Below are 11,449 nucleotides of genomic sequence, written 5' to 3'. Positions count from 1 at the left end.
AACCATCCGTAACAAGATCTGACGCCCTCTTCTGGAGTGTCTGAAGACAGCTACAGTGTACTTACATATAATAAATAAATAAATCTTAAAAAAAAGAGTATTGGCTGCTCACAGATGTGATTCCTATCACTCATATGGTGACTCAAAACTGTAACTCTATTCCAGGAGGTCTAACACCCTCTTCTAGCCTCCATGGGCATCAGGTACACGTGCAGACATACATGCAAGCAAGATAAACATAAAATATAATTTTAAAAATATTACTTTGGTATAGAAAAAGAATGATAAAATAAACCAAAAGTGCAGACACAACTGATTAACTTTAAAATGAATGGTACCTACCAGCACCCACAGAAAATAGATTGAAAAATGATCTCACACCAACAATAATGAATACTGTTTGTGCCCATATATAGTCTGTAACACCATTCAGAATGGAAAAGAACTTTAATGAAAACGCTAGTTTTACATATGGAGCAGAAAACACACATAGTTGAGGAATATACTGTCCCAAAAAGCAAGAAACATTCCAATAGACAAAGCAGCCAATCTGATTATCCTTGACCACAACTTATCTATGAAATCCATGAACTTAATAATGAGTATAAAAGGTCACCATTTGAGCAGCTAACAACTCTATGGCTAAGTAATGAGAAATCTACATAGCTTTCCCAATAGGATTTTATTTCAAATAATAATACCTACCCTGTTGTTCAAAGTTTAACTTTTCACACTACCAAGATACTGGATGAAAGAATATTAGAATGAGAAAACCATCATGGTAGATGTTCTCATGAAATGAATTCAGGCAGATTAGCAGCTGTTAACCATAGCATAAAGGGTTCATATGCAAACCTAAGGCTGAGTTAGGTTCAGATCAAAACAGAAATAAAACCTTAGTTTTACAGAAGGGAACCACCCAGACTCTTGCTTCTGCACTCTAATCCAGATAACAATCTGAGTCTCACTAACAGTGAAACTGACTACTGTCTCTACTGACATGATACAACTTAAAAGAACACAACACCACCTCTGATATATACAGATACATGCTATACTTCAATCTGCCTTGCCTTTTAAGTCTAACTTCCTAAACCTAGTGAGGTGGCAGCTCTCATATAATTCCTACATTTGAGAGCAGGAGGATCATCACAAATTTGAGGCCACTCAACACTACACACACAGTAAGTTCAAAGGTACTCTGATATACAAAGCCAAGACCCAGTCTTAAACATACAAAACAAATACAAAATTATAAATAAGTATATAAATATAATTTCCAACATATTAAGGATACAAAGAATAAGGAACAATTTCCCAACAAAGAAGTTCAAGTTGAGGCTTTTTTTTTTTTAGTTTAAAAAAAATATTTTTTTTAAATTTTTATGTAATAAAAAGTAAAAGTCCTTCTTGAGGCATCTATCTGTTGGTCTCTCACACAGGACACTCAAGTTAATGGAGAACAGGAAGCCCAAGTCTGAGGTTATAATAAATATATAAATAATAGAAAATAAAAGATCTTCTGTCTTGCGGGGGGAGTAGATGAGGGGATGGGAGGACAAGACTGAGTGGGACCCTGCAGGACAGAGCAGGAACCTCCCCTACCCCCACTGTGGCCCTCTTGAAGGACCCTTCCCATTCAAGGTGCTTGGCAAGAATTCCCCAACTCCCCCAAGGGACAGGGGTTGGGGACAGGGCTAGGACTGGTCCCAGCTGCTGCGGGGAAGAGACATAGATCACTTCCCTCCACTGAAGGAGGTTTCAGGTCCTGACCAGGACAACCTTCAGTTCCCCAGGGAGTGGAAGGGGAGCTGCTGGGAGGGATGAGATTGAACTGGTTGGAGGGGAAAGCAAGAAAACAGGAGCATTAGAACCAGAGCAGCTGTCCCTGTCAATGCATCCAGGGGGTGAGGAGTGTGAGAAGGAGCAGCACCCTAGAGGAGTCTCAGGGGGCTGTCAGAAGCACAGGTCAATTGCTGTTTCCCAGTAGGCCAGAGCCCTTACTTAGTTGCCCAGCTCAGCCCCGCCCCCAAGGTTGAGGCCTTTTTTTAAAAAATGTTTCCAAATTTTAAAAGATTTTAAAATTATAACAAGGTTCAACTATTTGATTTGGACATTGCAGGAATAAAGAACACTCCAGATGCAACTACAGAAATCTGAGTAGTGACTCTTGTTAATGTGGTGTCACTAACAAAAATTAATTTTGAAAGATACAAACTTTAAAGATTGAATATCAATGTATCTCTACTGTATTTTAACCAATACTGAAAATACAGCTAAGCAGAAGTAACACATATCAGCTATAGCAATGCTCAGAAAATCTTCACTATTTGCTAACATAGATTTGATTTAACACAAGACATCATTTTGAAAAACATCTCACCAAGCCAAGCTAGTTAAATTCTAAGAGTCAACAAAGTCTTTTCAACTTTCATCTAAAAAAAAAAAAATTAAAAAGTACAATTTTTGTCAGGCAGTGGTGGCGCAATGCACGCCTTTAATCCCAGTACTCCAGAGACAAATACAAATGGATCTCTTGAGTTTCAGGACAGCCAGGGCTACACAGAGAACCCCCCCCCGTCTCCCCCCAGCCCCAACCCCTCAAAAAAACCACAACCCAAAACAACAGTAAAATTCAATCCTCTCTTAAGTGACACACATGCACATGCACTCACACATACAAACATGTACGTGTGTGCATGCACAGACACACATTTCTGTCATAATAAAACACAAAGAATGCATTGGTCTCAACGGAAAACTATCTTTGAAGTTTGCAAAAGAGGGCTTATTTACTATGAAGCTCTGGGTTCCCCAGTCTTGTGGAGAAAGGAATTGTAATAAGACAACCATATAGAAATGCTTAACTTTTTATTACTCTGTTTCTATATATGACTATATGCCATGTGTTTTTATTAGCTTATTATGCCCAAGAAATTCACTATGACACACCCAAAACAAAAAGTCTAAAACTTCAGCAAAGCCCTAAGAATCTCTGGAATAAAATGCAACTATCAAGTCTACCCAGTCCTGGTCCTGCCTACTCTCTCGTCTTCACTTACTGTTTACACTGCTACTCTCCAAGCAGTTGCCATTTCAACTAACCAACTAATCAACATATACATTCTAAGATGGCATCACTATCACCGGTCCTCAGCCTTTTGTTTGGTTTCTTCAGGGTCTTCCTAGACAGTCCTGACTGGCCTAGAACTTACTATGTACATCAGGCTGACTTTAAACTCAGGCATGTGCTACTGTGTACAGACAGATATGGTGGCATCTTTTGACTACCTTTCTGACACCGCCATCCTCTTTCTCCTAAAACATACCTTCCCTACCAAGACCAGGTTACACTACTCAAGAAGGTCTACTTGATACTTTAGCTCTGTGACCTGTGAACTACAGTTAAGGATTCTCAAGAACGTAAAGCTAATGAATAAAGCGCCTTTCTCTGCCTTTCAGGTTTCTCTACCAGATAGATCACTCCTACCAGAAGAAACTTAAAAATACTCATAGAAAAAGACTTCTCATATGAGCGGTCTTTTGTATCTTATATCCTCAGAATACATGGATTTTGCTTGGAAAGGGAGTTAATTCCATTTGTAAGCATAAAATAAATGATACAGCATTTGCCTAGCATGTGTCAGGCTCTAGGTTCAATTCTTAGCATACAATTGTAAGTAATAAAATGACTTTGCACAGCTAACAAAGAACTGAGACTTCAAAGTTTCTTTTAATAAAATTACAAATGAACAGTCACTCATCCTCCATAAACTGGTATAGGGAATAGGATGTAGTAACTGAATGCAGCACACCTACTCCTCAGTTCACAATCATGTCTTTAGAGCAGAGATCCTCAACCTGTGGGCCATGACCCCACCAGAGATGGGAACACCCTTTCACAAGGATCACTTATCTGATATTCCGCATATCAGATATTTACATTACAATTCATAACAGTACAAAATTAGTTATGAAGCAGCACCAAAATAATTTTATAATAGTTGGAAGTCACAACATGACTATATTAAAGGGTCACAGAAGCTACTTTATATAAAGTGTCATTCTCCAGTTACCTCCCTGATTTAAAAACAACAACAACAAGAACAGAGCTATTGCCTCATGCAGATCTAAAAGTGAAACAAACTTATGTTCCTGGCTTGAATCACTCAGCAGTATTAAGCCTCTATATTAAGTCTTCTAATGAGAAATACTGCTTCCTCTGAGTGGTTACTAAAAATAATAGTAATAAAAATAGCAACAGTGGTAAATGAACACTGAATTCATTTTTATTACAATATTTTAAGAACTGGGGCTCTATTCTTTGCTTAGAAAAAAGTTCAAGTAAATTTAAATCCTCCAAACACACCTTTGGTTTCTTACTTTTAGAATCGTAACTGTCAAAAAAAATCTTATTTTTAGCTATTATTTTAGGAATAATATATATTCTAGCTTCAAGAAACTGATCAGTATTTGTTAAAGTCCAACATAGCACAAAATTGGCAAAATTACTTCCATTTTCGTTCTGTTCACAACTGGAAGCTCTAATAACAGTTTTTTTCAGTGTGTTGAAATATGTTGTAATTCTCTTCTTCTCAGTCCACTTACATGAATGGCACATCATAAAACAGATCAGCATACAGAATAAAGAAAGAACCCTGCACCACCTTTGCAACAACCAAACTTGTGGTAAGAGCAAGTCCCCACCCTCTCCAGATTGCTATGTCTACATTTTTCTGATCTCTGGTCCTATCAGTTCTGAATATGATCACTTGATTTGCACTAATTTTCCCTCTACCTAGACTCAACCAAGAAATGTCTTTCTTGGAGTTATTTCTATATTCTCTTCCACACTATGTATGAGGAAATTTTGAAACTTGATAAAGAATATGACATTGAAGTTTATACATTTCAAATTTTTTAAATCCTGATTTTAATTTTTTCTTGTTTTATGTGTGTATGAGCATTTTATGTACACATATGATATACTGTATACTGTTTGAATGTATGTGCCTAGTGCTCAAAGAGTCTAGAAGAGGATGTCAGATGCTCCTGGACTGGAGTTACATATGGTTGTGAGCCATTATGTGGGTGCTGGGAATTGAATCCAGGTCCTCTAGAAGAGTAGCCAGTTCTCAACTGCTGAGCCATCTCTCCAGCCCCAAAAATTATGTATTATTTTTCCTGAGTATGTTCTTAAGATTTTAACAAATGCATGCTTGATTTTGTCCATGTATTTCAAATCCTAAAACTAGCTCCCGATAACTTGCTGCTGACCAAACTGACCGTGCCCTGACTTTGTAATGATTTGGTTTTGTACTAAATCCAGACCAAGGCTTAAAAACATAATCAACCCTGGGCCCAGCAGATTATTGTCACTACCTCCACAAACTGCTTCCTGTCTTTCCTCTAAGTTCATTGGCTAGCTCCATTAGGCTAGCCAGCACTCCCTTGGTGTCTTCCTTTACAGATCCACAAGCACTCTCAAGTACTCCTTCTTCTTAGATCATGCCCACAACAAAGGACCACTTTGTGGAGTTAGCTGCCTTTTCATGTTTTTTTCTGGCACTCTATTCTTTGAACAGGAACTAAAACAACCTGAATTTGACAAATCCTGCTCATAAAAATGACAGTAATGATACAAGGCCTATATATTGATTTTAAGACCAAATGGCTAAAAAAATTACCTACATCAATTCCAAAAATGCCAAAACTTGCAAAAACTAATATAAGCACTGACATGTTTCTGAGTATGGATGGACATTTGGGCATAAGGAATGCCAGAAACAACTCTACGAAAGCAAGGGAATTTTATATTTCTAATTCCTACCCGTATCAATGGTAATAAAGTTAAATAAACATTAAACACCTACAGAACAAGTACTACAAACAGTAATATTACAAAGGGAGAGGGGACTTTTTAAAGGAAAGAAAATGCATTTACCTTTGTTCTCTAAGTGTCCAAAGTTTTCACTGATTATTACAAAACTGCTTTATGTACTTAAAGTTTAGTGTTTTATTCCACCTCTGTATTGTGATTAAAAGCATTTTAAGAAAATACTAGAAATCAAAAGGAATGTAAGTGAGTTAAAATTTAAACATGAAAAGTGTTTGTTACAAGTTCTGAATTGTACACATGGAGTGAATCACTTCTAGCAAGGCATACAGAAATAAACCAGCTCTAAGTTCCAATTGTGATAACTACGTAAGAAGTAGCACCAGACAGAAAATGGTTTGCATTTATAAACTTTTTTCCTAATCATAAAGCCACATGAAAATGACAAACTATAGTAATTTTAGTGCTTATATTTAGCTTGTTTTTATATTAAATGAAAATGATACTGGAAATCATTCCTTGGACATCAAATAAGTGGTCTATGTGCTTCAAAATTTTAAAAGGTCAATTTTTTTAAAAGGTATATACATTTCCTAAAAGAGATCATTGCAAAGGGAGGGAAATCTTGCATTTAAAATCCCTACTGTATTGCTTTAATGTCAGCTAAAGAAAGGAGGAAAAAAAATCGTGGTTCTAATCATGACCTCCTAACATGGATCCATTTCATCCATCCCTCACCCTTAAAATAGATTCTTAGCTATCCCCACAACAGTTGACATACTAGGAGCACAAAGTTGCTCAGTGCGCTGTTTTCTGAGTTATCAACAAAACCCAATAATGCCACAGCACATTCCATTCCAGACAGAAAGGGAGAATTTTTGCTTACAACAGCATCAAACAAACTGAATTTCTCAAATAAATCAAAATGCAGGTTCTATGTTTATATAAAGCTGTCCAAATATTCAAATGGTTTAATTAATTCTTAGTACCAAAAACAAAAGAAAAGCAAAAAACTATACATCTAAATACAGCAGCTGAAAGGGTGCTTCTTTACCCTGCTGTATCAGGGTCTCAGCCGCGCAGGGTTATACTTGTCAGATTTTGTCACAGGACTCTGCTTCCCTTTTGGATACGAAAAATCACTTGATCTGATGGAAAACTCGTGAGACTCCAGCTTCAAGACAGAGATGGGGCCATGATTAACAGAGATACACAATGTTCAAACCACCTCAAAAGCCAAATGCTGATGATCTGAGACTGCTCTGAAGGTCCCTATCAAACACACCCACTCTCACGCAAATGAGAATTTTTCTTTTAACATTCTCATACTCATCTCAGAAAAGGCAATGATAGCAAATATACTAGGAAATGTGACTCTCTAAGATCTATTTCTACTATAAACTTAATTGTGCTATTGTTTAACAGTACAACCTTAACTATACAACACGATGAAGCTCACCACCTCCAACTCTAGAGCAGTGTGGTGTAAATGCAGAATAAACTCTCAAATGATTGCTTCCATTAGACCCACACAGAGCTGCGCTCTCTCCTGAGGAGCACAGTGGAGAGAACTGATGAAAAAGAGCAGCATATTACAAAAGTGATGGACTGCAAAAGCAATGTCCTAGCTCCTAAGCAAATTAACTACCCCACCTTACGTAAAATATGCTTGACACAAATAATAACTACTGTCAATAATGACTTGCTTTTTAGACAAAAAAAAAAATCTAAAAATTTAACAAACTACATTACCTATGTCCTCTCAGTATCTACCACCATACAAAGTTTTAAGCCATAGTGTTTATGGACAAACAAGACTTCTCAAAAATAAAAGAATTAAAATTCAAGAAAAGCAGAGGTATGACATCTGCAACACTGAACACTTTCTCAAAGATAAACAAAGTCAATTTTAATTAAAAATCATCTCAGTTTTAAGGGAGCAGGACATTTTATGAAAAAGGATTATCTAAAATTAAAAACATTTTTAAATCATTCATGCAGACTCTAACATACTTGTTTACTTTTCCTGAATTATACTCTAAGTTTTTCTGACAGCTTCTGTAAAAAGATTCAGACTGCCCCCTTTCCTCAAACTACACCCTTCTCATTTTCATAAAAGCAGCCTCTCTCTCATAAATCCTGGAATTAAAACTGGAAATTCGATGTTCCTGTCTCACATTCTTGCTTTTCTCTACTTGTTACTTGTCTGTGTTATTTACTGCTGCACATCTTCATATTAAGTTGCAAAATGTTTATTTTTTAAAAATGTTTTACATTTAACTCGTTTTCATTATAAAGAAAAGTGTTTAAGATAATTTGTGTGTAACTTTATCCCAGGGATAAAGTTAAAATCTTAAGAGAAAGCAGTTTAAGAGCCACATTTTATTTGTAATCTTCTGCTCACCTCTAATTAAGCGATCTTTTAAGTCTTAGAAGTATTAACTCAAGTTATAGCTTTTATTTAGGAATTGCCCTGGCCTAAAATATATTGTTAGCTTTAAAACAAAACTATCCTGCTAAAGATCCTAGGAAAGAAAGACTGACAACTCATCAAGCAAAATTAACAGCCAAGCTAACACAAGGACTGAGTTACCTAAGTTAAGGACTATGGACTACTTTCTTTAAGCCAGCAAGAATTAATATACGATTTCTCTATCATTCAAGTTTTAACAAGTAGAAAAACTAACATATTTCATTCCCAAATTTGTTAACAAATCAAATGAAAATTCTCAAACAGGAACTATATTAAAAGTTCACTGCTGGAAAAGAATTTTTAAAATAAAATTGCTAAATAGTCCCATTCAAAGTTTCTAATTATCAGAGAGTAGAGTATCTTACTATCACTGAACAGTTTAATCCCTAAAGTGAAACTTAGTTTTATCTGAATTTAAAAGTAATTTTTCTGCCAAGTATTACAGACAAAGGAAAATGTAATCCCTAACCATAAACAGAAGTCATAATTTGTTTTGGACAATGAGAGGGCACAAGGGGTAAAGGACAAGTTGCCAATTTTCACAATTAAGTCATCTACCAAGAAAATTATGATGATGCACTTAAGAAACCAGAATTTTCAAGTCAAATAAATTTACAGTAAGACTAACAAGTACAGTTAAAAGCTTATAACACACTAAGGACTAGCCCCTTTCCTGCAAGCTTCTCTGGTCTGATGAAAACAATCACAAGTCCCAGTCAATCTCCTGTCTCCTATTAAATCCAAGTTATCTTTACACTGGCCTGATGCTCAGACACCCAACAACAGACAGGCTAAGGTGAAGATGGAGAAAACATGACAAGGAGACACCAAACATTACTTTGAATATTGTAATCCTAAACTAGCTGTCTTCTACATTTGACACCCAAAGGGTCACTATTTCTAACCACGAGAAATAAGCCTGTGCAAAGATGACATAATTGAAATCCCTCTAGTTGAAAGGCTTGTGCCCACCTCAGACTAAGGCAGTCCTTTCTAACCGAGCTGAAGGAGGACACTTGAACAGCCTTTACAATCACTCTGAGAAACTCCTACTAGTGTTCCTTACAGCATAGCCAAACTTTTTATAAGCGCCACTAAGTCTCTTGGGTAGACGAAGCATCTTAAGAATGCTTTTTAGTTCATTGTATATGCTGTCTAGTTTGTTGTGCAAGAAATTCCCCCTTGATTGAACTTTTAAAAACTAATTTTTCTTCATAAATATGCTATTAATATCATGAAAACCAATGCCAAGGAAGAAATATCAATGTATGAGGTGTTTCTGCCCTAATCACATTTGTGGATAATGACAAATGAAGTCATCTAAAAATTTAAGTTTCAACTGCACCTAATATAGGTCAGATTATTAAGCATACTACCCATTTTGTTCCAAACATTTCCAAGGTTAAAAAAAATTAACTGGCGCCCCTTAGCGCTCACTTTTGGAAATACTCAATTTAAGAGCTCCAGCTTTTTTTTTTTTTTTTTTTTTTTGGACATTCCAGAAAGTTTTCTGCCTCCACAATTTTTCAAATGCCAACACAAATAGGAAAGGCAAAAACCCTTAAAGGGGCAGCTCAAGTTTTCTCCAAGGCAATTTAACTCTAACAAATATGCCAATCCAACAATAAAAAAATGCCACTTTCGATGTGTTGCTGTTGTATGTTCATGTGTAATAGCGGAATGTTTTCTGTTTTAAATACTGCCCAAGGCTCCCCATCCAACAGAAGCTCTGAGGATAATTCTTTAACCATCTTTTAGCTCGGGAGTCTTTTGTTCTTCCCTGACATGCCAGCTGATATCCCCAGCTAGCTCTGAAATTTTTCGAAATTCGTCTCAAGATCCTAAAATCCATGTACATCTGTACAACATAGTTTTCCGCTTCCTTTAAACAGTCCACTCAGAGACTTTAAAAGAGAAGACAGAAACTACTCGCTACTCGATTTTCAAAACAGACTTGTTGGTCCTTTCCCCCCCCCCTCCACAACCCCGCCCCGGGCGTCCACAGAAACCTACAGCTACTGGGAACTAACACTGCAGGTCGCTGCTATGAGCAGTTCCTACAGGAATTCCAGAGCTGACCAGCATTAATCTCCAGTCAGTCTTCGCTCCCCACAGCGCTCCCAACTCGGCTTCTGCAAACTTCTGCTCTATTTTATCCCCGTCCTTTCAAACTTCCAGCTCCCCGCCCTGCAAACGCAGGCGGCTACGCCGGGAGCGAACCCTCCGCCCCAGTTCTTCCGAACTCGGATTCCGTTCAGGTCTGTCATCGCGGTATTTCGTACTCCTCCCCCCACCACCACCACCACCGACTAAAGAAAAAAAAAAAAAAAAGTGAAGTTAAACTCCCAAACAGTTCTCGCTTCCCCAAACAAAAGGACCAAAAGTGCTCTACTCTGTCATTTCGTCCTCGCCTTCGGCCACATAAGCACCACTTTTCTTCGGTACCCTAAGTGATTCCTGAACATCTCGGGGTCCACTCGGGTACTGCGGGCCACGCAACTCTACCGAAAAGAGCCCGCTAAGCCCGGGCCCCGCGGGCGAGGCGAGGCGGAGATCGGGAAATCGCGTGGCCCGGCCGGGCCGGCCGAGATGGCCGGGATGGCGGGGAGCCTAGCCGCCGCGCCGTCGGGAGCCGACCGCAGCCCCGGGAGCCCCGCGCGCTCCCGGGTCCGCCCTCGGGCCTGGCCCGGCCCCGACCCGGCCCGGCCGCGAGCCGCCCGCGTCGCCTTTGTGCGCCCGCCCGCCCGCCCGCCTGACCTTCCCGCCGCCCCGCCATCCCGGGCCGCCGCGCCGGGGCCGGGCGCCTCACCTTCGTCCAGCAACCGCTCGAGGTGGTTGAAGATCCCGCAGAAGTTGGGCAGGCTGCTCATGAGCTTCTTGTCGTTCATCAGCTGCATCAAATAATCTGGGGTGGGCTTCGGCTTCTCCTTCGTTTCCATTTCCCCGACCATATTCCAGGCTCCGCAGTTCACTCCGCCCGCCGCCGCCGCCGCCGCCGCCGGAGGAGAGGAGGGAGGGGCGGGGGCGAGCTCCGGCCGCCGGCCGCTCGGGACGCGGCGTCCCGCTCCGCGCCGGCTCCCGCTCCGGCTCCCGCGCCGAGCCCCGGGGCGGCCGGCTCCGCGCGCCCGCCCGCCCCCCGC

At 39.4% G+C, this 11,449-nt stretch overlaps 1 protein-coding gene across 6 annotated transcripts in view; it reads right to left on the bottom strand.

Annotated features, from left to right (window-relative positions):
• The window catches only part of Qki (QKI, KH domain containing RNA binding), a 116,179-nt gene extending 104,736 nt beyond the window's left edge, over positions 1-11,443 (bottom strand). For 2 of the 6 annotated variants that reach the window (XM_021221681.2, XM_021221686.2), the window contains exon 1: positions 11,119-11,334. In XM_021221681.2, the coding sequence (XP_021077340.1) occupies positions 11,119-11,260 (142 nt within the window). In that variant the 5' untranslated portion in view covers positions 11,261-11,334. Of the gene's footprint in view, positions 1-11,118 lie in introns of all 6 variants that reach the window. The other 4 variants (XM_021221680.1, XM_021221684.2, XM_021221685.2 and 1 more) reach the window with 4 other exon arrangements.
• Positions 11,444-11,449: the final 6 nt, after the last annotated feature.

Source organism: Mus pahari, chromosome 21, assembly GCF_900095145.1.
Source record: "Mus pahari chromosome 21, PAHARI_EIJ_v1.1, whole genome shotgun sequence".
Taxonomy (NCBI): domain Eukaryota; kingdom Metazoa; phylum Chordata; class Mammalia; order Rodentia; family Muridae; genus Mus; species Mus pahari.
Note: the sequence above shows the minus strand (reverse complement) of the source record. Positions and strands in the feature narration are given on the sequence as shown.